Source organism: Mesoplodon bidens (assembly GCF_964165515.1).
Source record: "Mesoplodon bidens genome assembly, chromosome: 6".
Taxonomy (NCBI): Eukaryota; Metazoa; Chordata; class Mammalia; order Artiodactyla; family Ziphiidae; genus Mesoplodon; species Mesoplodon bidens.
In genome coordinates, this window is record NC_138162.1 from 41,032,698 (window position 1) to 41,058,432 (window position 25,735).

Here is a 25,735-nt window from a genome sequence, read left to right on the forward strand (position 1 = left end):
CTGGGCTGGCAGAAGGACACATCTTAATTCGAGGCTCCAGGAAATGGGTGGTTCACTAAGAACCACCCAGGATTGCTCCATGCATCCCTCCCTCTGCCCTCAGGGTACTAATGTGTGTCCTCCATCCAAACAGCCCAGAGACACTCCCAGTTGCGCGTTCTTGATGACTTCCTCTCCTCTCCTGCCAGCCCATGTTGCTGGACTCAAAAGGAGTGGGGCGCCCTCAGGCAGAGGGCCAGGGACAGGGGGACAGAGTCACAGAACATCACGCTACAGTTTCCCACAATAACATCCGATGGGCAGGGTGTGCCTGAGAAAATCAGCAAAACGCTTTAAAAACAAGTCCTATAATCACCCCTGAGTGATTCTGGTTCAATTTTACCCTTTCATATGAGTGTTGACAGGTCCAACAGTTAAAAATACGGTGTGGTAAGACAGAGGGAAGAGAATACAGAAAGAAAGAGGAAAAAGAGAAGTAGGAAAACAGAGGGAAGGCAGAGGAACAGCATGACAGGAGGGAAGAACATAAGCCTAAAGCTTAACAAGAAACTCAAAACTCAGACGACCTCATGACAAACGAGGAAGAACCCCACTGGGGACCCGCTTGCAAATCAAGTGGGACCATATCAATGGAAGCTGCTGCAGAATTACTCCAGATAACTGCAGCCAGCCTCACAGCGCACCACCCACTGCAGTTCTCGAACTTGGCAAAGCCAAGTCAATCCCTGACGAGGCTCCGGGGCTGGTCACTGCGCTGTCCAGCTGCCGGGGCGCCTGCAGCCCACCCTCCTCCCCGCCCAGCCACAGCACTCACAGTTCCAGGATCAGGATGACGTCCGTCTTGTTCTCATAAACCTCGTGCAGGGTGATGACGTTGGGATGCTGGATCTCTTTCAGGATGCTGACCTCCCTCTCGATATCCTCACGGCTCACGCCCCGCCGGCTGGATTTGGTCCTCCTTTTCTTGATGAATTTGGCGGCATACTGTAGACCGGTGCTTTTCTCACGGCATTTCTTCACGACTGCAAACTGCCCACTGAAGAGAGAAGGCAGAAGAGGTCCCAGGTCATTTATACATTCTTTATTGTTCACTAAAACCCAGGTTTGGGCAAGGATGTGGCTCCATGCCGGTGGTGGGGTGGGGAGGCGGCCGGGGGAGGACAACAGGATTACAAATAGGAAAGTCCAAATTGTGGGAAATTAACAAATTCACCAGAGAAATTTCTTCTATATTTCAGTTCCATTAAGCCTGTCTCTTTATGAACATTGTTGCAAAGAACAAAAATTTATTTTCTTGAATTAAATTTTATTCATTGGTAATATGCCCCCGTTTCTCTGCTCTCCTCCTTCTCCCCCATTTCAGATTCAGGGGCCACAGGAAGGAGCTCCCTCCTGTCTGACCTCATTTCCTTGTTCTTATCCTGTATGTCTAGGAAAGCAAGGGGTCAGGACCAACAGAAAAATATATAGGGCCCTGCCTTCAATGACATATTTCTAGCACCAATATTTGTCAATTGAAACACAAAACAACAACAAACAACACAGGTATACCTCATTTTATTGTGCTTCACTTTATTGTGCTTCACAGATATTTTTACAATTTGAAGGTTTCTGGCAACCCAGTATTGAGCAAGTCTGTTGGCTCCATTTTTCCAACAGCATTTGCTCACTTTGTGTCTGTGTCACATTTTGGCAATTCTTGCAATACTTCACACTTTTTGATTATTGTTATATTTGTTATAGTCATCTGTGATCAGCGACCTTTGATGTTATCCCTGAAAAAAGATTACAACTCGCTGAAGGCTCAGATGACTGTTAGCACTTTTTGGCAATAAATTATTTTTTTAACTAAGGTGTCTACATTGTTTTGTTTTAGATAAAATGCTATTGCACACCTAACAGACTACAGTATAGTATAAACATAACTTTTATATGCATTGGGAAACCAAAAAATGCCTGTGACTCATTTTATTGTAATATTTGCTGCATTGCCGTGGTCGGGAACTGAACCTGCGATGTCTCTGAGTCTGCCTGTGTATATTTTGTTCACACTTCAGGGACTGATAAGTCACATGACCTAAGTAAGACCTTTTGGAGAATGTGAGACAAAGATTTTTTCTGAGACACTTTGACCCCCAAAATCTGCTGCCAGTCATCTTGTGACCACTCTTTTTTTTTTTTTTGGTGGTACATGGGCCTCTCACTGCCGTGGCCTCTCCTGCTGCGGAGCACAGGCTCCGGACGCGCAGGCTCAGAGGCCATGGCTCACGGGCCCAGCCGCTCCGCGGCACGTGGGATCTTCCCAGACCAGGGCACAAACCTGTGTCCTCTGCATCAGCAGGCCGACTCTCAACCACTGTGCCACCAGGGAAGCCCTTGTGACCACTCTTGATCTAAAGCAGAGGCAAAGCTGGTAAAAGGAAAGAAACCAGTAACACTGCAGTAACACTGTGGAGTGGCTGGATCAACCTTAGCCTGAAGTTATCTGCCTTTAGATTTTTCAGCAACATAAGCCAATAAAATTCCCTTTACCACTAAAACCAGTTTGATTTGGGTTTTTTATTTCTTGCAGAGGAAAGTATCCTAAATTCGACAGCAAGCAACCAGAGTCTCCTATCCACATGTAAAAGAATATAATAACAGAGCTTGACACAAAATAGTAAAGTGTGACTATGTAAGCAGCTGAAATCTTGAGAAGCAAGTAGGCTACCCTGAAAGTAAGCGAAACACAATGGAAGGATGCTTCCTGTGTCAATGGTGGCACCTTCACCTCCTCCCTAACACCCTAGTGCCCAGCGTCCATCCACTCATCACAGGATATGTATATTTCTTGGCACCTTCTGGGGAACTGCTATGTGGAGAATTATCACAGTTATTTCTAGCTAGCTTTATTCTCCTCACATGAAGACAAAAGGGAGATAGAAAAATAAAATTAAGGTTAATATTTTGATGTTAAAGAATCGATACTTTAAAACGTTACTCATTTACTTTGGCAGCGGGAGGCCAGTGAAGAAAAAATACATAATGAAGGATTATTTTTATGGCAGTGTCAATTTTTTTGCATGACAACTTATTAATACCATCTTTCCCCCTGCAGCAGGATAGCAGAGAAGCTGAAGAATAAATCACATCGTAACACTAGCAACTATTGCCCATAAACTCACAACCTTAAAGAGTCACGGGATCTGTTATGACTTTATTACAACCATTTCCTGATTTCTTTGGGGAGTGAAGAACTGGGCTTTCTCTCTGGTGGGGGGTGGGGGGTGGGAGGTGGGCACAGAGATGGGGCTTATGGAGGAAAGAGGAAGAACAGCCTGAATACAAAACAAAGTTAGTTACTGCTTTACAGAGGCCAGTGAAGTGGTGCTTGTATCCCCTCTCCTCTCAAAGACAGTACCATGTCCCCACTGAGTGCTCTCAAGGGGCCCCAGGCCAGCCCAGGACCCCCAACCCACAGCAACCCATGCTTCCAGGAGCTGGACCTTGCACATATCTTGCAGTCACAGTCACTTGTCTCGGGGGCTGTAAAGGCAGACGCAAAGCAAACTCAGTGGTTTGAATCACACTGCTTTAAAAAACAAAAGCAAAGAGCCAAAAGCTTGCTGAATGAAAGCCTAAACTCAAAGACTATCCCGAATGTGTTTTCACTGCCAAATGTTCCATGCTGACCTTTTTTTTTTTTTTTTTTAAGTTTTGGACATTCTTTTTTTTTTTTTAAGCTAAACTTAAAAAAAAATTATTTGTTTATGGCTGCGTTGGGTCTTCGTTGCTTTGCGCAGGCTTTCTCTAGTTGCGGCGAGCGGGGGCTACTCTTCATTGAGGTGTGCAGGCTTCTCATTGCAGTGGCTTCTCCCGTTGCGGAGCGCGGGCTCTAGGCACCCGGGCTCAGCAGTTGTGGCTTGCGGGCTCTAGAGCACAGGCTCAGTAGTTGTGGCCCACAGGCTTAGTTGCTCCGCGGCATGTGGGATCTTCCCGGACCAGGGCTCGAACCCGTGTCCCCTGCACTGGCAGGCGGATTCTTAACCACTGTGCCACCAGGAAAACCCTTCACGTTGACCTTTGATGCTTTTAATTATGGGAAGTGAGAGCATCAGGCCCCCCAACCCTAAGGGCTGGGTTCAGGCATGGTTCTGAACATCCTATGTGTCGAGGCCAGTAGTGTGTGCACAGATCTAAGCTGACCATGTTGCCCAGGTTTGCAGTGAAACATCTGGAACCCATCCCCTCACCAAATCATTGATCCCCCAGTCACACTTCAGGGTCCCCTCATGAGGGGTGCTGGTGGGAGAGGAGGGGCCGGCAGGTGGGAAAGGCCCCCGTGCAGGAGAGGATGTGATTCTAGTGCCCCACGGCAGCATGCTAATGTTCTGGATAACCTTGGCTGCAGAGGGTCGGACGAGGGTGTAGAACAATTTTGGAAAACACCTTAGACTTATCTCAATGCTGTCTCTTTAAAGACACTTTTCCTTATTTATTGTCAATTCTTGAACAATCTGCCTCCCCACTCCCTTGCTGCAATCAGTGCTGCACCCCTGAGTCCACAGGGAACCTCATACCCCTCTGTGGCACCTGCTGTTTCCTGTTTCTTGCCCATTTCCACCCCTCCCAAGACCGTAATCCCTTCAGGACCGAGGGCTGTTGGGTGCATCTTCTATCCCCAAGGCCCTTGGTGCAGAGCCCCGCCAGGAGCCCATGCACAATGCTGATGTCCTGCTCCTGAATTCCGAATCTATAATCCTAAAAACCAGAGGTGCTAACCTGAAGCCGCCTCACTGTAATTCCATAGAACCATGGAGCCGTGAGGGGCTCAGACTGCCTGTATTTGAATGCCTAGTAGCTGCGTACGTGTGGGCTTACTTAACCTACTTAACCACTCTGCCTCACTTTCCTTACCTGTAAAGTGGGTACAATATAGTGCCTACCTGGGAGGGTTGTTGGGATGGAGGGAGCAGGAATAAATGAGCTAAGATGGGTCAAGTGGTTAGAACAGTTCCTGGCAATAGTAAATCTTCAGTAACTGTGAGCTATTTTCTTCCAAAACTGGAGGATTTTTTGTTTTTCTTTAATTTATTTTTTGGCTACGTTGGGTCATCTTTGCTGCGTGTGGGCTTTCTCTAGTTGTGGTGAGCAGGGGCTACTCTTCTTTGCGGTGCACATGCTTCTCACTGTGGTGGCTTCTCTTGCTGCGGAGCACGGGCTCTAGGCATGTGGGCTTCAGTAGTTGTGGCACGTGGGCTCAGTAGTTGTGGCTCACAGGCTCTACAGCGCAGGCTCAGTAGTTGTGGCGCACAGGCTTAGTTGCTCTGTGGCTGTGGGATCTTCCCGGACCAGGGCTCGAACCCGTGTCCCCTGCATTGGCAGGCAGATTCTTAACCACTGCGCCACCAGGGAAGGCCCCAAAACTGGAGTTATTGTCATTAGCTCACGGTTGCTCAAATCTCAAAGTGCTGCAGTATTACCCCAAAAATGTCACCTCTCAGGACTGCCTGGGGGAAGAGAGCCCTAAAAGGAAAAGCAACACAAAACACACACACAGCAGGGCGATACTCTGTTAAAGTATGTAAAACTGCTGCTAAATCTGGAGGCTGGCTCCAGCCTTCCAACACAGCCTCCCGTCCCCCTTTTTCTCACTGCCCCACCCCGAAGGAGAGCAGCTGCTCAGGACTCCTGGTCCCTGAAGCTGGCTGCACTCAGTGCCTGGGACGAGGATGGAGTCCCAGCTGAGCCACATGCAAGGCCCACGGGGAGGGGCTTGGTGTGACTCAGTGACGCTCGTCGGGCATTTCCACAGGGCCACCTCCTCAGGTGACCAGCAGGCTGAGGACAGACTCCTCGGAGAAGACATTCTTCGCTAACACAGTGATTTGCTTTGCGAGGCCTAATTCCAGTGGGGCTGTTGGTTAACTGTTGCTGTCATCCTTCCCTGCCTGGGCGCCTGGCCCCCGTCTCCCTTGCGCCCACATTCCACCCTGGATTTGGCCACATTGGGGGAAAGTCCTCTTCTCCAAAGCCCCCCCAATTGAAAAGACAATTTGTTTGGGATTTTTGTGGCAAGGGCTTTTAAATTGTGGGCTCCCAGAGCAACATCCTGATCCAGCTTCCAGGGTGAGCTCTGGGCAGGAGGAGAGTAAGCACACACAGAGAAGCCAGGCCACCACTGCTGCCCACTTGGGGGACTGCTTGTTGCTCCAGCCCCCATCCCGTGACAAACACTCGAGGCTCCTCAGTGAATGATGTCCACACAGGCTGTGGTGACGGTTCTGTGGATGGGGAATGTACCTTCCTCACTAGAAAACAAAAACTCACTGTATATTATCATTTAAACTTGACGAAACAGAGTATAGGCTATCCTCATTTCTTGTGGGATCCATATTTGTGAATTCACTTACTCCGTAAAATTGATTTTTAACTGAAAAAATCAATACTCACAGTACTTTTGTGGTCATTTGTGGATTTGAATAGCCAGATGTGCATGTTCCCAGCTGAGCTCGGTCAAGGCCACACTCTGCCTTCCTTTTTCAGCTCTCACACTGTGAACAGTGTCCACATTACAGTCTGTTTAGTGCCGTGGTTTTTGTTTTGTCTTTTGTTTTGGGGTTTTTTTTTAAATTGCATTTTGTGCTTTTTGTTTGTGATTTCGCTATTTAAAATGGCCCCTAAGCATGGCATTGAAGTGCTGTCCAGAAGCACAGACGCTATGGTGCACCTTACAGAGAAAACGTGTGCTAGATAAGCGGTGTTGGCTGTGAGTTCAATGTTAGTGAATCAACAATATATATTAAATAAGGTGCCTTTAAACAGAAACACACACCAAACAAGGCTTTGCATTGATCTGTTGATAAAAATGTGACCAGAGGCTCACTGGTACCTAACCTTGTATGTCCTCCAGAACCAATGGTTCAGTATCCATTAATTCAGCTGTTTGTGGTGAATTTATAGAACATACCACAATGAGAATTAACTGTGTGTCATTTTAAAAAACTCTACTAACATTCCGTCATTTAATAACTGACAGTTTGCTGCACTAGGTACAGACAGCCACACTCATTTTAAAATGAAAATTTTCACTTCAATGTAATAAACATTTATAAACCTCTACTGGTCAGATGAGTATAAAAAGAAGGAGACCCTTCCCTGCATTAAAGAATTACCTACTTAAAAAAATGTGTTTTTTACATAATCACAAATTTTATTAAAAAGAGAAAAACTTAAAGGGCAGACAGCAGAAGCAAGAAAAACTACAATCCTGCAACCTGTGGAATAAAAACCACATTCACAGAAAGATAGACAAGGTGAAAAGGCAGAGGGCTATGTACCAGATGAAGGAACAAGATAAAACCCCAGAAAAACAACTAAATGAAGTGGAGATAGGCAATCTTCCAGAAAAAGAATTCAGAATAATGATAGTGAAGAAGATCCAGGACCTCGGAAAAACAATGGAGGCAAAGATCGAGAAGATGCAAGAAATGTTTAACAAAAATCTAGAAGAATTAAAGAACAAACAAACAGAGATGAACAATACAATAACTGAAATGAAAAATACACTAGAAGGAATCAATAGCAGAATAACTGAGGCAGAAGAACGGATAAGTGACCTGGAGGACAGAACGGTGGAATTCAGTGTCATGGAACAGAATAAAGAAAAAAGTATGAAAAGAAATGAAGACAGCCTAAGGGACCTCTGGGACAATATTAAACGCAACAACATTAGCATTATAGGGGTCCCAGAAGGAGAAGAGAGAGAGAAAGGACCCATGAAAATATTTCAAGAGATTATAGTCGAAAAATTCCTTAACATGGGAAAGGAAATAGCCACGCAAGTCCAGGAAGCACAGAGAGTCCCAGGCAAGATAAACCCAAGGAGAAACATGCCGAGACACATAGCAATCAAACTGGCAAAAACTAAAGACAAAGAAAAATTATTGAAAGCAGCAAGGGAAAAAATGACAAAAAACAAACAAGGGAACTCCCATAAGTTTAACAGCTGATTTCTCAGCAGAAACTCTACAGGCGAGAAGGGAGTGGCAAGATATACTTAAAGTGATGAAAGGGAAGAACCTACAACCAAGATTACTCTACCCGGAAAGGATCTCATTCAGATTCAACAGAGAAATCAAAAGCTTTACAGACAAGCAAAAGCTAAGAGAATTCAGCACCACCAAACCAGCTCTACTACAAATGCTAAAGGAACTTCTCTAAGTGGGAAACACAAAAGAAAAGGACCTGCAAAAACAAACCCATAACAATTAAGAAAATGGTAATAGCAACATACTTATCAATAATTACCTTAAATGTGCATGGATTAAATGCTCCAACCAAAACACACAGGCTTGCTGAATGGATACAAAAACAAGACCCATCTATATGCTCTCTACAAGAGACCCACTTCAGACCTAGGGACACATACAGACTGAAAGTGAGGGGATGGAAAAAGATATTCCATGCAAATGGAAATCAAAAGAAAGCTGCGGTAGCAACACTCATATCAGATAAAATACACTTTAAAATACAGAATGTTACAAGAGACAAGGAAGGACACTCCATAATTAATGATCATGTGATCAATCCAAGAAGAAGATATAACAATTATAAATATTATGCACCCAACATAGGAGCACCTCAATACATAAGGCAACTGCTAACAGCTATAGAAGAGGAAAGAGACAGTAACACAATAATACTGGGGGACTTTAACACCTCACTTAACACCAATGGACAGATCAAAAAAACAGAAAAGTAATAAGAAAACACAAGTTTTAAATGACACAGTAGACCAGCTAGATTTAATTGATATTAATAGGACATTCCATCCAAAAACAGCAGATTACACTTTCTTCTCAAGTGCACACAGAACATTCTCCAGGATAGATCACATCTTAGGTCACAAATCAAGCCTCAGTTAATTTAAGAAAATTGAAATCATATCCAGCATCTTTTCTGATCACAATGCTATGAGATTAGAAATCAATCACAGGGAAAAAAAACTAAAAAACACAAACACATGGAGGCTAAACAATACGTTACTAAATAACCAAGAGATCACTGAAGAAATCAAAAAGGAAATCAAAAAATACCTAGAGATAAATGACAATGAAAACACGAAGATCTAAAACCTATGGGATGCAGCAAAAGCAGTTCTAAGAGGGAAGTTGATAGCAATACAACCCTACCTCAAGAAACAACAAACATCTCAAATAAACAATCTAACATTACACCTACAGGAACTAGAGAAAGAAGAACAAACAAAACCCAAAGTTAGTAGAAGGAAAGAAATCATAAAGAGCAGAAATAAATGAAATAGAAACAAAGAAAACAATAGCAAAGATCAATAAAACCAAAAGCTGGTTCTTTGAGAAGATAAACAAAATTCATAAACCATTAGCTAGACAAATCAAGAAAAAGAGGGAAAGGACTCAAATCAATAAAATTAGAAATGAATAAGGCGAAGTTACAACAGACACCGCAGAAATACAAAGCATCCTAAGAGACTACTACAAGCAACTCATGCAATAAAATGGACAACCGGGAAGAAATAGACAAATTCTTAGAAAGGTATACCATTCCAAGACTGAACCAGGAAGAAATAGAAAATATGAACAGACCAATCACAAGTAATGAAATTGAAACTGTGATTAAAAATCTTCCAACAAACAAGAGTCCAGGACCAGATGGCTTCACAGGCGAATTCTATCAAACATTTAGAGAAAAGCTAACACCCAGCATTCTCAAACTCTTCCAAAAAATTGCAGAGGAAGGACAACTCCCAAACTCATTCTATGAGGCCACCATCACCCTGATACCAAAACCAGACAAAGATAGTACAAAAAAAGAAAACTACAGACCAATATCACTGATGAATATAGATGCAAAAATCCTCAACAGAATACTAGCAAACAGAATCCAACAACACATCAAAAGGCTCATACACCATGATCGAGTGGGATTTATCCCAGGGATGCAAGGATTCTTCAATGTATGCAAATCAATCAATGTGATACACCATATTAACAGATTGAAGAATAAAAATCATATGATCATCTCAATAGATGCAGTAAAAGCTTTTGACAAAATTCAGCACCCATTTATGATAAAAACTCTCCAGGGGCTTCCCTGGTGGCGCAGTGGTTGAGAGTCCGTCTGCCGATGCAGGGGACACGGGTTCGTGCCCCGGTCCAGGAAGATCCCACATGCCGCGGAGCGGCTGGGCCGTGAGCCATGGCTGCTGAGCCTGCGCGTCCGGAGCCTGTGCTCCGCAACGGGAGAGGCCACAACAGTGAGAGGCCCACGTACTGCAAAAAAAAAAAAAAAACTCTCCAGAAAGTGTGCATAGAGGGAACCTACTTCAACATAATAAAGGCCATGTACGACAAACCCACAGCAAACATCATTCTCAATGGTGAAAAACTGAAAGCATTTCCTCTAAGATCAGGAACAAGACAAGGATGTCCACTCTCACTACTATTATTCAACATTGTTTTGGAAGTCCTAGCCATGGCAGTCAGGGAAGAAAAAGAAATAAAAGGAATACAAATTGGAAAAGAAGAAGTAAAACTGTCACTGTTTGCAGATGACATGATACTATACATAGAGAATCCTAAAGATGCCATGAGAAAAATACTAGAGCTAATCAATGAATTTGGTAAAGTTGCAGGATACAAAATTAATGCACAGAAATCTCTTGCATTCCTATACACTAATGATGAAAAATCTGAAAGAGAAATTAAGGAAACACTCCCGTTTACCATTGCAACAAAAAGAATAAAATACATAAGAATAAACCTACCTAGGGAGACAAAAGACCTGTATGCAGAAAACTATAAGACACTGATGAAAGAAATTAAAGATGATACCACAGGGCTTCCCTGGTGGCGCAGTGGTTGAGAGTCTGCCTGCTGATGCAGGGGACACGGGTTCATGCCCCGGTCTGGGAAGATCCCACATGCCGTGGAGCAGCTGGGCCCGTGAACCATGGCTGCTGAGCCTGCACGTTTGGAGCCTCTGCTCTGCAACAGGAGAGGCCATAACAGTGAGAGGCCCGCGTACCGCAAAAAAAAAAAAAAAAAAAAAAAAAAGATGATACCACAGATGGAGAGATATACCATGTTCTTGGATTGGAAGAATCAATATTGTGAAAATGACTATACTACCCAAAGCCATCTACAGATTCAATGCAATCCCTATCAAATTACCAATGGCATTTTTTACAGAACTAGAACAAAAAATCTTAAAATTTGTATGGAAACACAAAATACCATGAATAGCCAAAGCAGTCTTGAGGGAAAAAGACGGAGCTGGAGGAATCAGACTCCCTGGCTTCAGATTATACTACAAAGCTACAGTAATCAAGACAGTATGGTATTGGCACAAAAACAGAAATATAAATCGATCAATGGATCAGGATAGAATGCCCAGAGAAAAACCCACACACCTATGGTTAACTAATCTATGACAAAGGAGGCAAGGATATACAATGGGGAAAAGACAGTCTCTTCAATAAGTGGTGCTGGGTAAATTGGAGAGCTACATGTAGAAGAATGAAATTAGAACACTCCCTAACACCATACACAAAAATAAACTCAAAAAAACAAAAAGCAAGAGAAAAACTTTAGCTAAAAGGAGCAAAGTTTCATATAAAACAACCTAATCTAATTTCCAATCTGATTTTTTGGTCTAATTTACCAATATATCTAATTTAAACAGTACCCTTGTAGTCACTCAGTGAACTGTATCCAGGATGCTATGCAAGGCATTTTACACGTATTATCTTATGAATAACCACAACTATGAGATTCACATTATCACTGTCTCTTCTATCAATGAGAAAACCAAGCCTCAGAGAGATTTTTAAAATCGCCCCAAATCATTCAGCAAGTAAGTTGCATAATTGAGAAATGAATTCAAACCCAAGTGCATTTGCCTCCATAGCTCTATTCACTGAGCACAGTTGCTGTGCTGGGCTTGTGTCCATTTTGTCTGAGATACAAGCCACTCCTGTGAAGTCACAGACAGGACTGGAGCATCATTCAGGAAAGAGTTTTGTGAGGGCAAGGCAAAGAGAGGGGCCTTGTGGTTAAGTAAGTCTGGGCAATGTAGCCTCCTCCTCCCCAATGAAAACTCAGACAGTGTTTTAATTAGGTGAAACCATGGCTTTAACATGCTCAGAGGGGCTCTGCAATAAAAAGAGAACCCTGTTTGTATGTGTGCTTAGGAAGCACGATACTAACAATGAGAAAGAACCACAGAAGGTTCATTCTCAAGGTCAGCACACAAGGATCACACACAGTTGGTGAAGCATTTGTGTATATTTCACTGCGCATTAAAAATAAACTTATTGTGGGACTTCCCTAGTGGTCAAGTGGTAAAGCCTTCCAATGTAGGGGACGCGGGTATAATCCCTGGTCAGGGAACTAAGATCTCACATGCTGCAGGGCAACTGAGCCAGTGTACCTCAACTAGAGAGAGAAAACCCGCATGCCACAACTAGAGAGAAGCCCGTGTGCTGCAACGAAGAGCCCACGTGCTGCAACGAAAGATCCTGCATACCACAATGAAGATCCCACGTGCCACAACTAAGACCCCATGCAGCCAAAAATAATACATACATACATACATACATACATACATACACCTGTTGAATTTTGTTTAATCCAGTCAGGATTTTATTTTATCTTATTTTATTTTGGCTGGGTTGGGTCTTCATTTGCTGTGTGCGATTGGGTGATACCCTTCGCCGTGGTGCCCGGGCTTCTTATTGCGGTGGCTTCTCTTTTTGTGGCGCACAGGCTCTAGGAATATGGGCTTCAGTAGTTGCAGCACGTGGGCTCCGTAGTTGTGGCACACGGGCCCTAGAGCGCAGGCTCAGTAGTTGTAGTGCTTAGTTGCTCCGCGGCATGTGGGATCTTCCCGGACCAGGGATCGAACCTGTGTCCCCTGAACTGGCAGGCAGATTCTTAACCACTGTGCCACCAGGGAAGTCCCCAGGTTTTGTTTTCAAATTCGTTTCTCTGTGGCAGTTTTGCTCTCACTTGGGGAAAGACTGGATGGACACACAATGTCAGAGAAAATGCTGCATTTAGAATGAAGAGCAAACTGGCTGGAGTGACAATTTTTTCTACCTTATGGGTTGGTACCTACCCCAGGGCCTGACATTTTCATCATCGACCTTCATCCAGACACTACATTTGAACAAGCTCCCACCAAGGAAGGTGGGTGCAGATTCAAAAAGAGTGACTAAAACAGGGTGTAATTTTTTCTTTGATTTAAAATATGTATCTACCCAGTGCATATGATAGTTAAAATTATTTTTGGTAACTATTTATGATTGTGACTTCCCCACATTAATGCTGGAAACAGATCTGGATTAAATCAAACAGCTGATCAGTTCCATCTCTCCCCTCCTCCCAAGATTTGCAGAAAGGTTTTTAATTAACACAAAATAATTTTTACTTTTGAATTCATATATCAAGCCCATGGCAAAATTTTAGTGCTGGTTTATGGGTCATCTATTTTTCTTGAAGAGCTGCATTCTGAGAGTGGCATTGACTCAAATCCTGCTAGAATACTGAAATTACAGGTCTTATATAAGAGGTGAGGTGACAGAAAAGATTTTTGAAGGATGAGTTAACATTTGATAATAATTCACATTTATGGCAGGGGATACAAACCCCAAAGGGTTTATAGAATAAAGGAGGGAGAAGCATGTAATGCTATAATGTGGAAAGGGCCACAAAGAGGACATAGCCACTCAGGGCCACTCCAGGGGAGAGGGTGAGGTCAGGAGGCCCAGGCTGTGTCCTGAAGGCTGGGCTCCAGCCAGGAGAGGAAGAAAGTGTGTGGTGGAGGGACGGCTTCCAAGAGCAGGAAGAGCGTGACCCGAGGCAGGGAGGCATGAAAGAGCCTGCATAATATTTCTGAGGGAGGAGGAAGTGATGGGAGAGGCATGAGGGATCTCCACAATCATGGCCCTGCCCAGAGTGGAGCAATGCCAGTCCTAACTCTGCCAACAACATGGGAAAGCAGGGACCTCGCGGAGCCTCAGTTTCCACATCTGTGCAAGGGCAATGGCAACATGAAATGAGGCCACTCATGTGAGTGCAGCACATCAAGCACATGTAAAGAATGAAAATTAGCATGCTGTCTCAGCTTCAGATTTCTGAAAGAAGCCAAGATGGTAGTATTTCAGAGGCTGAAAAGCAGCACCTAATTTCTTCTTGGCATTTTTCTTCCCAACATCTTTGAAATCAGAGTGTTAAGTCTCTACATTTTTTTTCCCCATTAGGACTCAACAAACCTATTTTCACTTTGGGTGGGACCTATTTGATTTTTCCCCCCTTGGTTCCTAAAGAACCTTGTGGCTTTGTTTGTATGCTGAAGTTTTAGCCTGTGGGTAGGTGATGGGAAGCAGATTGCATTTTGTAAAGATGGCCTCAGCCATACCTTCCATCTCACATGCTCTTCCGCAGTGTGGTCCTGCCTCTCCCATTATCCTGGTCCCCTGGAATCTGAGCATTGCTTGACCACTAGAATGAGGCAGAGGTGATTCTGGGGTTTCTGCCTGGGTTGCTCAGCATGCACATTCTTCGGAGCACCCTCTGGGAACCCAGCCACCATGCTGGGAGAAGCCCAAGCTCTTTGGAGAGACCCTGTGGATGTGTTCCCGTCAATAGCTCCAGCTGAGCTGACAGCAGCTCTAAAAGGCCAGCCAGGAGATTGGTTCAAGATGGCAGAGTAGGAGGACGTGCGCTGGGATTGGTTCAAGATGGCAGAGTAGGAGGACGTGCGCTGGGATTGGTTCAAGATGGCAGAGTAGGAGGACGTGCGCTGGGATTGGTTCAAGATGGCAGAGTAGGAGGACGTGCGCTGGGATTGGTTCAAGATGGCAGAGTAGGAGGACGTGCGCTGGGATTGGTTCAAGATGGCAGAGTAGGAGGACGTGCGCTGGGATTGGTTCAAGATGGCAGAGTAGGAGGATGTGCGCTGGGATTGGTTCAAGATGGCAGAGTAGGAGGACGTGCGCTGGGATTGGTTCAAGATGGCAGAGTAGGAGGACGTGCGCTCACTCCCTCTGGCAAGAGCACCGGAATCACAACTAACTGCCGAACAATCATCGACAGGAAGACGCTGGAACTCACCATAAAGATACCCCACATCCAAAGACAAAGGAGAAGCCACAGTGAGATGGTAGGAGGGGCGCAATCACGATAAAAGCAAATCCCATAACTGCTGGGTGGGTGACTCACTAACTGAAGAACACTTAGACCACGGAAGTCCACCCACTGGAGTGAAGGTTCTGAGCCCCACAGCAGGCTTCCCAATTTGGGGGTCCAGCAATGGGAGGAGGAATTCCTAGAGAATCAGACTTTGAAGGCTAACGGGATTTGATTGTAGGACTTCCGACAGGACTGGGGGAAACAGAGACTCCACTCTTGGAGGGCACACACAAAGCAGTGTGTGTATCAGGACCCAGGGGAAGGAGCAGTGACCCCATAGGAGACTGAACCAGACCCACCTGCTAGTGGTGGAGGGTCTCCTGCAGAGGCGGCAGGGATGGCTGTGGCTCACTGTGGGGACAAGGACACTGGCAGCAGAAGTTCTGGGAAGTACTCCTTGGCGTAAGTCCTCCCACAGTCTGCCATTAGCTCCACCAAAGAGCCAGGTAGGCTCCAGTGTTGGGTTGCCTCAGGCCAAACAACAAACAGGGATGGAATCCAGCCCCACCTATCATCAGACAAGCGGATTAAAGTTTTACTGAGCTCTGCCCAACAGAGAAACACCCACCTCTACCCACCAGTCCCTCCCATCAGGAAACTTGCAAAAGGCTCTTAGATAGACTCATCCACCGGAGGAAGGACATCAGAAGCAAGAACTACAATCCTGCAGCCTGTGGGGAAAAAAACCCGTATTCACAGAGAGATAGGCAAGATAAAAAGGCAGAGGGCTAAGTACCAGATGAAGGAACAAGACAAAACCCCAGAAAGACAACTAAATGAAGTGGAGATGGGCAACCTTCTAGAAAAAGAATTCAGAATAATGATAGTGAAGATGATCCAGGACCTTGGAAAAACAATGGAGGCAAAGATCGAGAAGATGAAAGAAATGTTTAACAAAGATCTAGAAGAATTAAAGAACAAACACCTAGAAGAATTAAAGAACAAACAAACAGAGATGAACAATACAATAACTGAAGTGAAAAATACACGAGAAGCAATCAGCAGCAGAATAACTGAGGTAGAAGAATGGATAAGTGACCTGGAAGACAGAATCATGGAATTCACTGCTACAGAACAGAATAAAGAAAAAAAGAATGAAAAGCAATGAAGACAGCCTAAGAGACCTCTGGGACAACATTAAATGCAACAACATTCACATTATAGGGGTCCCAGAAGGAGAAGAGAGAGAGAGAAAGGACCAAAGAAAATATGTGAAGAGATATAGTAGAAAACTTCCTTAACATGGGAAAGGAAATAGCCACCCAAGTCCAGGAAGCGCAGAATCCCAGGCAAGATAAACCCAAGGAGAAACATGCCGAGACACATAGTAGTCAAATTGACAGCAATTAAAGACAAAGAAAAATTACTGAAAGCAGCAAGGGAAAAATGACAAATAACAAAAAGGAACTCCCATAAGGTTAACAGCTGATTTCTCAGCAGAAACTCTACAAGCCAGAGGGGAATGGCATGATATATTTAAAGTGATGAAAGGGAAAAACCTACAACCAAGATTACTCTACCCGGCAAGGATCTCATTCAGATTCAATGGAGAAATCAAAAGCTTTACAGACAAGCAAAAGCTAAGAGAAATCAGCACCACCAAACCAGCTCTACTACAAATGCTAAAGGAACTTCTCTAAGTGGGAAACACAAAAGAAAAGGACCTGCAAAAACAAACCCATAACAATTAAGAAAATGGTAATAGCAACATACATATCGATAATTACCTTAAACATGAATAGATTAAATGCTCCAACCAAAACACACAGGCTTGCTGAATGGCTACAAAAAAAGGACACATATATATGCTGTCTACAAGAGACCCACTTCAGACCTAGGGACACATACAGACTGAAAGTGAGGGGATGGAAAAAGATATTCCATGCAAATGGAAATCAAAAGAAAGTTGCGGTAGCAACACTCATATCAGATAAAATACACTTTAAAATACAGAATGTTACAAGAGACAAGGAAGGACACTCCATAATTAATGATCAAGTGATCAATCCAAGAAGAAGATATAACAATTATAAATATTATGCACCCAACATAGGAGCACCTCAATACATAAGGCAACTGCTAACAGCTATAGAAGAGGAAAGAGACAGTAACACAATAATACTGGGGGACTTTAACACCTCACTTAACACCAATGGACAGATCAAAAAAACAGAAAATTAATAAGAAAACACAAGTTTTAAATGACACAGTAGACCAGCTAGATTTAATTGATATTAATAGGACATTCCATCCAAAAACAGCAGATTACACTTTCTTCTCAAGTGCACACAGAACATTCTCCAGGATAGATCACATCTTAGGTCACAAATCAAGCCTCAGTTAATTTAAGAAAACTGAAATCATATCCAGCATCTTTTCTGACCACAATGCTATGAGATTAGGTGTCAATTACAGGGAAAAAAACGTAAAAAACACAAACACATGGAGGCTAAAGAATACGTTACTAAGTAACGAAGAGATCATTGAAGAAATCAAAGAGGAAATCAAAAATTACCTAGAGACCAGTTACAATGAAAACACGATGATCCAAAACATATGGGATGCAGCAAAAGCAGTTCTAAGAAGGAAATTTACAGCAATACAAGCCTACCTCAAGAAATAAGAAAAATCTCAAATAAACAATCTAACCTTACACCTAAAGGAACTAAAGAAAGAAGAACAAACAAAACCCAAAGTTAGAGGAAGGAAAGAAATCATAAAGATCAGAGAAGAAAAAAATGAAATAGAAACAAAGAAAACAATAGCAAAGATCAATAAAACTAAAAGCTGGTTCTTCGAGAAGATAAACAAAATTGATAAACCATTAGCTAGAAAAATCAAGAAAAGGAGGGAGAGGACTCAAATCAATAAAATTAGAAATGAAAAGGAGAAGTTAAAACAGACACCACTGAAATACAAAGCATCCTAAGAGACTACTACAAGCAATTCTATACCAATAAAATGGACACCTGGAAAAAATACACAAATTCTTAGAAAGGTATACCCTTCCAATACTGACCAGGAAGAAATAGAAAATATGAGCAGACCAGTCACAAGTAATGAAATTGAAACTGTGATTAAAAATCTTCCAACAAACAAAAGTCCAGGATCAGATGGCTTCACAGGTGAATTCTATCAAGCATTTAGAGAAGAGTTAACACCACTCCTTCTCAAACTCTTGCAAAATATAGCAGAGGGAGGAACACTCCCAAACTCATTCTATGAGGCCACCATCACCATGATACCAAAACCAAACAAAGATGTCACAAAAAAGAAAACTACAGGCCAATATCTCTGATGAACATAGATGCAAAAATCCTCAACAAAATACTAGCAAACAGAATCCAACAGCACATTAAAAGGATCATACACCATGATCAAGTGGGGTTTATCCCAGGAATGCAAGGATTCTTCAATATACGCAAATCAATCAATGTGATACACCATATTTACAAACTGAAGGATGAAAACCATATGATCATGACAACAGTTGCAGAAAAAGCTTTTGACAAAATTCAACACCCATTTATGATAAAAAAACTTCCAGAAAGTAGGCCTAGAGGAAACTCACCTCAACGTAATAAAGGTCATATATGACAAACCCACAGCCAACACCATTCTCAATGGTGAAAAACTGAAACCATTTACCCAAGATCAGGAACAAGACAAGGTGATCCACTCTTACCACTATTATTCAACATAGTTTTGGGAGTTTTAGTCATAGCAATCAGAGAAGAAAAAGAAATAAAAGGAATCCAAATCAGAAAAGAAGAAACAAAACTGTCACTGTTTGCAGATAACATGATACTATACATACAGAATCCTAAAGATGCTACCAGAAAACTACTAGAGCTAAGCAATGAATTTGGTAAAGTAGCAGGATACAAAATTAACGCACAGAAATCTCTTGCATTCTTATACACTAATGATGAAAAATCAGAAAAAGAAATTATGGAAACGCTTCCATTTACCATTGCAACAAAAAGAATAAAATACCTAGGAATAAACCTACCTAGGGAGACAAAAGACCTGTATGCAGAAAACTGTAAGACACTGATGAAAGAAATTAAAGATGATACCACAGATGGAGAGATATACCATGTTCTTGGATTGGAAGAATCAACATTGTGAAAATGACTATACTACCCAAAGCAATCTACAGATTCAATGCAATCCCTATCAAACTACCAATAGCATCTTTCAGAGAACTGGGACAAAAAATTTCATGATTTGTATGGAAACACAAAAGACCCCGAATAGCCAAAGTAATCTTGAGAAAGAAAAATGGAGCAGGAGGAATCAGGCTGTTGGATTTCAGACTATACTACAAAGCTACAGTAATCAAGACAGTATGGTACTGACAAAAATACACATCAGTGGGTCTGGATAGAAAGCCCAGAGATTACCCATGCACATATGGTCACCTTATGTTTCATAAAGGAGGCAAGAATATACAATGGAGAAAAGACAGTCTTTTCAATAAGTGGTGCTTCAAAAACTGGACAGCTACATGTAAAAGAATGAAATTAGAACACTCCCTAACTTCCATACATGAAAATAAATTCAAAATAGATTAGAGACCTAAATGTAAGATGGGACACTATAAAAGTCTTAGAGGAAAACATAGGAACAACACTCCTTGACATAAATTACAACAAGATCTCTTTTGATCAACCTCCTAGAGTAACGGAAATAAAAACAAAAATAAACAAATGGGACCTAATGAAACTTAAAAGCTTTTGCACAGCAAAGTAAACTACAAACAAGATGAAAAGACAACCCTCAGAATGGGAGAAAATATTTTCAAGTGAATCAACGGACAAAGGATTAATCTCCAAAATATACAAACAGCTCATGCAGCTCAATATTAAAAAAACAAACAACCCAATCCAGAAATGGGCAGAAGACCTAAATAGACATCTCTCCAAAGAAGACACACAGATGGCCAAGAAGCACATGAAAAACGGCTCAACATCACTAATTATTAGAGATGCAAATCAAAACTACAATGAGGTATCACCTCACACCAGTTAGAATGGGCATCATCAGAAAATCTGCAAATAACAAACGCTGGAGAGGGTGTGGAGAAAAGGGAACCCTCTAGCACTGTTGGTGGGAATGTAAACTGATACAGCCACTATGGAGAACAGTATGGAGGTTCCTTAAAAACTAAAAATAGAATTACCATATGACCCAGCAACCCCACTACTGGGCATATACCCAGAGAAAGCCATAATTCAAAAAGACACATGCACCCCAATGTTCATTGCAGCACTATTTACAATAGCCAGGTCATGGAAGCAACCTAAATGCCCATCGACAGACGAATGGATAAAGAAGATGTGGTACATATATACAATGGAATATTACTCAGCCATAAAAAGGAACGAAATTGGGGCATTTGTAGAGACGTGGATGGATCTAGAGACTGTCATACAGAGTGAAGTAAGTCAGAAAGAGAAAAACAAATATCGTATATTAACGCATATATGTGGAACCTAGAAAAATGGTACAGATGAACTGGTTTGCAGGGCAGAAATAGAGACACAGACGTAGAGAACAAACGTATAGACACCAAGGGGGGAAAGTGGGGGTGGGTGGGTGGGGGTGTGATGAATTGGGAGATTGGGATTGACATGTATACACTAATATGTATAAAATCGATAACTAAGAAGAACGTGCTGTATAAAAATAAAATAAAATAAAATTCAAAAAAAATAAGGCCAGCCAGGTGAGTCTTCAGATGGCTCAAGCCCCAGCCAACATCTTAGTGCTACCATGTGAGAGACCCCAAGCAAGAACACTCACGCAAACCACAGAAGAATGAGCTCATAAAAAATTGTTGTTTCAAGCTATCAAGTTTTGGGGTGTTTGTTCCACAGCAATGGATAAGTGGAACAGCCACTATTTTTGTTTTTTAAACTGATGACCCCAGAAGCTACATGAAGAAAGGATTCAGTACAGAAGGTGAGGCGCCAGAAGGTGACCTGTGTTGCTGATGAGCCTAAAGGGAGAGCCTGGGAAAGGAGTGAGAGTGTCCAGACCATTCTGAACGCAGGTCCCCCTGGGGTGGGGTAGGGCCTCCCACAAACAGTCCCCTCGTTACATCAGCACGTGTGGGCTCACTTTTCAGATTCTTTGCTTCTCATCTTGGCAGAAATTCCCCCTTTCAAGAAAAATGCTGCATCATTTACAAGGGACCTCTGTGCCAGAACCCCAAACCGATGACAACAAAACCCAAAGATCTCACTGAAATGCTTTCGCAGATTTCTGCCTGAGCTGTGCTCATCTCCAACCTACCTTTCCCAGTCTCTCTGGTGAAGCAGGTCCCCACTCTGGGAAACACACAAGAACCAAACTCTCCAGCAGGACCCAGTAAACATATAACTGTTAATCTCCATCCTGACTGCTCTGAATGTTCAGGGCCTACCCCTAGTGACATCACCTGTAGGGGTCTCTGGTGAAGAGGAAGCACTTTGTCCTCGTTCAGTGGAAACCTCCCCTTCCATCCTAACCCACCGGCTGCGCAGATTTCAGAATATGATGATGGCTAACTCAGTGTGGGAACCTGGTACTTCAGCACCAAGTTAAATTCCCTTGGAATGTTTCCATGGTGCAGCCCACACTTGGAAACTGCTCTCTTTCTGCCTTTCGAGAAGCTAGCTACATGTGACAGCAAGGGAAACCACTTTTTACAAAAAAAACAAAACTGGTGATTTATCACCATTATTATTATTAAAAAAAACAACCCTCCAAAAATTATTTTGAACTGCTGCCACGGGTCAGTTAAAATGGCACATGATCTGGAGAACAACAGTTCCCCCACCAGTGAGAAAACAGAGCAGGTTGCCAGGGCACCAACAGGGAGAAGCAGAGTTTGCCAAGGGGATAAACAGCAGCACGTCACGCCAGGAACCGGGACAACACATGCGAGTCAGGAGTGAGATGCAGAACATAAGTGCTGCTGGAGGGTGTGCTGGGAGCCACACACTGGGCAGAGGAGCTCGGACCAGAGGCCACCCCCTTGGGGAGAGCATCCTCCCAGAAGACAGGACACAGAGAACTCCAGGAGAACAGGGCAAGACCCAGGACCCATGGTAAGGGCAGGCAAGGGTCTCACTTCCCACCCAAGTGTGGTGCTGACAGTGGGTCAGAGAAACCAAATACACGGAGTATCGGGTGGCTAGAGCAGCCTCATTATAATTAAGAAATTAGCAAACCAGAGCAGGTGAAGACTCAGAAATAAGGAAGATCAGAAAGAGAGCAGTGGATATCTTTGTTCACTCCACTTGTCCCCAGGATACCTCTTTGGAGGGGGAAGGTCTGAGATCCACCTGGAACAGCATTTCCCAAAGTGGGTTCTCTGGAGCTCATATTTGGGATTAGCAGATGCAAACTATTACATATAGGATGGATAAACAATAAGGTCCTACTGCATGGCACAGGACACTATATTCAGCATCCTGTGATAAACCATAATAGAAAAGAACATGAAAAAGAAAGTATATATGTAGAACTGAGTCACTTTGCTGTGCAGCAGAAATTAACACAATATTGTAAATCAACTATACTTCAATAAAATTTTTTTAAAAAGGCTACTTGGAGAAAGAGTTTCATGGCTAAGCACTTTTAGGGAAAACTGGGTCAACAGAGTCACAACAGGCCTCTGTGTGAAGGACCCAGCAGAGGGGGCACAGCATTCAGCGCTTCAGCAGGTTGGAGGGTGTTGTTCACCTCTTTTTTTTTTTTGTCGTGAAGTCCAGTTTTCTTACCGAGTTTGCTTTGTTCCTCTCTCCCAGTTAATGGTCAGCTTCTTAAGAGCTGGGACTAGACTTAGAGAAGGAATTTATGGTTACTGGGGGGAGGGGTGGGGGAAGGGATATTTAGAGAGTTTGGGATTGACATGTACACACTGCTATATTTAAAATGGATGACCAACAAGGACCTACTGTATAGTACAGGGAACTCTGCTCAATATTATGTGGCAGCCTGGATGGGAGAGGAGTTTGGGGAAGAATGGATACATGTGTATGTATGGTTGAGTCCCTTTGCTGTGCACCTGAAACTATCACAACATTGTTAACTGGCTACACTCCAATATAAAATAAAAAGGTTAAAAAAAAAAAAGAGCTGGGACTGACTCTGGATGCACCGTTTCCTTTTCCTTTTCAACCAAGAGCTGCATTTTGAGGTATTTCCTAAGGCACAATGTCAGTCACAGGCCTGGGTGGAGCTGAGTGCAGAGCTCGATGGAGGTGTCCATGGGGGTCCAGACCCTTTTGGGGCTCTGGCCTATTAGAAGAGTGGGGACCATCTGAGTCAGGCCTGGGAGAGGAGGCCACCTGCCGCCTCGGGCCTGGGGCTCCCCGGCCTCCTTCTGGCTGCTGGTCTGGGCTGCTCACAGGGGACAGGCAAACGCATGATGGCCTCAGTCCTAACAGAAGCCCAGTACCACTGGAGACCAGCAGGGAATTCTGTGTTTTCCTTTTCTTTCAGACTGTCAGTTGGGTTGGGTATTTACCGTGGCAACTGAGAACAGGCTGAGTAGGTGTGGAGAGTGGGAGCTCCAAGGCAGAGCACAGTGATACTTGCTGGATGATTTACAGGTGATGTGTGGAGCCCTTGCCGCCACCTTGGACCATAAGCACCAGCCCTGAGAGGAGTGTGGTGGTGGGAAGGAGGCTGGATCCTGTGGAGCCCTTAAAGTGAGTCCTGAATGGCCTCCCCCAGCACTTGATTTGCAGGAGCCTAGAAAAAACATCTTGTTCTGGGTGCAGTTCCTTCGGTTTGCATTACTCATGCCTAATCATCTTGCCTGATTCAGATCCGATCTGTGACTTAAGGAACTTACAACCCACAGGGATTAACGAGACTTTATACATTTCTCTATGACAGAGCTGCGCATGCTACGTGATGGAGGTGTGCAGAGCAGGTGGGTGTCCTGTTCCAGCTGAGGGCTGAGGGGAGTTTTATCCACTCTGCTCAGCACCACTCCTGGTACCGAACTCAGGGCCGGGTACAGAGCACGGACATGGTGTTTGAGAGCTGTTTTTTTTTGTTTGTTTTTTTGTTTTTTTGCGGTACACGGGCCTCTCACTGTTGTGGCCTCTCCCGTTGCAGAGCACAGGCTCCGGACGCGCAGACTCAGCGGCCATGGCTCACGGGCCCAGCCGCTCCGCGGCATGTGGGATCTTCCCGGACTGGGGCATGAACCCGTGTCCCCGGCAACGGCAGGCGGACTCTCAACCACTGCGCCACCAGGGAAGCCCTGTTTTTGTTTTTAAAGCCAAAAGGGAAAGGAAAGAAGAAAACGAGTACTGGAAAAGTGTCATTTAATACAATCTAAACAATGCTCCAGTGGACCAGACAAAACAAACAGCAATACTCCAGATGTTTTCTCCAAATAGTAAGTCCCACATCGGAACCAGGATTGCTTGTGGATCCAGTTTTATGGAAAGTCAAATGCCTTTACAAGGACAGGGTGTCACTCCAGGGTCAGCTCGCCCATTTAATGAATGGTGACCACATCGGGGGACTGGCGATTGGGGCTTCCTGCCCCAGAGAGCTGGAGCTGCAGGGGGCCCTCCGGATGTCCCATCGAGACTCAGAGGGGTCCGTCCCTTGTTTGATCACTCCAACCTCAGCAACCTACCCCCTGGGCCAATCCCATTATTTGATCATCCTGACTTGGTCATGGAATCCCCTTCTAGCTATTGGGCTAAAGGTAACTGGGCCATAAGGTACGATCTGTTTTTAACTCAGCAAGCCGTTCTCAGGGGAAAAAAACAAAAAGGGGGCAGGAGGTTCACATAACTTCACGGGAAGAGAGAAGACAAACGAGGAGCTGAGCTGAAGTTCCTTATGCCTCAGCCAGAGAGAAAGGTAGATTTGTTCAAGGTGCTAGGGTTCAAGATGAGGGAACGCGCTCAAGGGAATGAGAAAGGACCAGTTCCGCAATCTGATGGGTATGGGTTGTAATTGTGCAAATACCGTATTGAGTTGCATAGACTAAATGTAACTTATAGGAACTGTGGGATGACCCCCGCCCTACCATAGGTACTCTGCCCAGTTCTGGAGCCTTTGAGGTGCTGAACAAAGTTGTTTGACTATTTTCATGTCTTCCCTCTCAGTTTAGGTAGAAATACTATTTCCCTGTGTGTTTTCATGAGCAGGGTTGGGACCCTCCGTCACACTTTGTCATGGGAAGAATCAGCTCTATCTTATTCCAGGAAGTCGGGTCTATATTAGTGAAGAGTTTGGACTTGAGTGACTTGAAAGAAATTCAAATACGCTTGGTGTTACATGGCTTTTAGTGCAGCCATAGACCGATGATCTTTGGAGACACTGCTCACGGGCCTGTCTGGCTCTGGACACTGAATACAGCTGGGGCAGTGGCTTCCTGAGGGTTTGTCTTCTCTGGGGCAGCAGAAGTCGCAGGCCCAGGTCTCAATGAGGCAGCCAATTGCTGTCTGGCCATCAGCTTATCTGGGAGGAGTCCTTTCACAGCGCTCTTGGCCAAGTCT

The 25,735-nt window shown here is 43.8% G+C and overlaps 1 protein-coding gene across 2 annotated transcripts in view; it reads right to left on the reverse strand.

The window, feature by feature from the left end:
• DAPK1 (death associated protein kinase 1) overlaps nt 1–25,735 on the reverse strand; it is a 214,514-nt gene that overhangs the window by 105,006 nt on the left and 83,773 nt on the right. For both annotated transcript variants that reach the window (XM_081236405.1, XM_081236404.1), the window contains one exon: nt 815–1,036. In XM_081236405.1, coding sequence (XP_081092531.1) covers nt 815–1,036 — 222 coding nt within the window. The remainder of the gene's footprint in view (nt 1–814; nt 1,037–25,735) is intronic.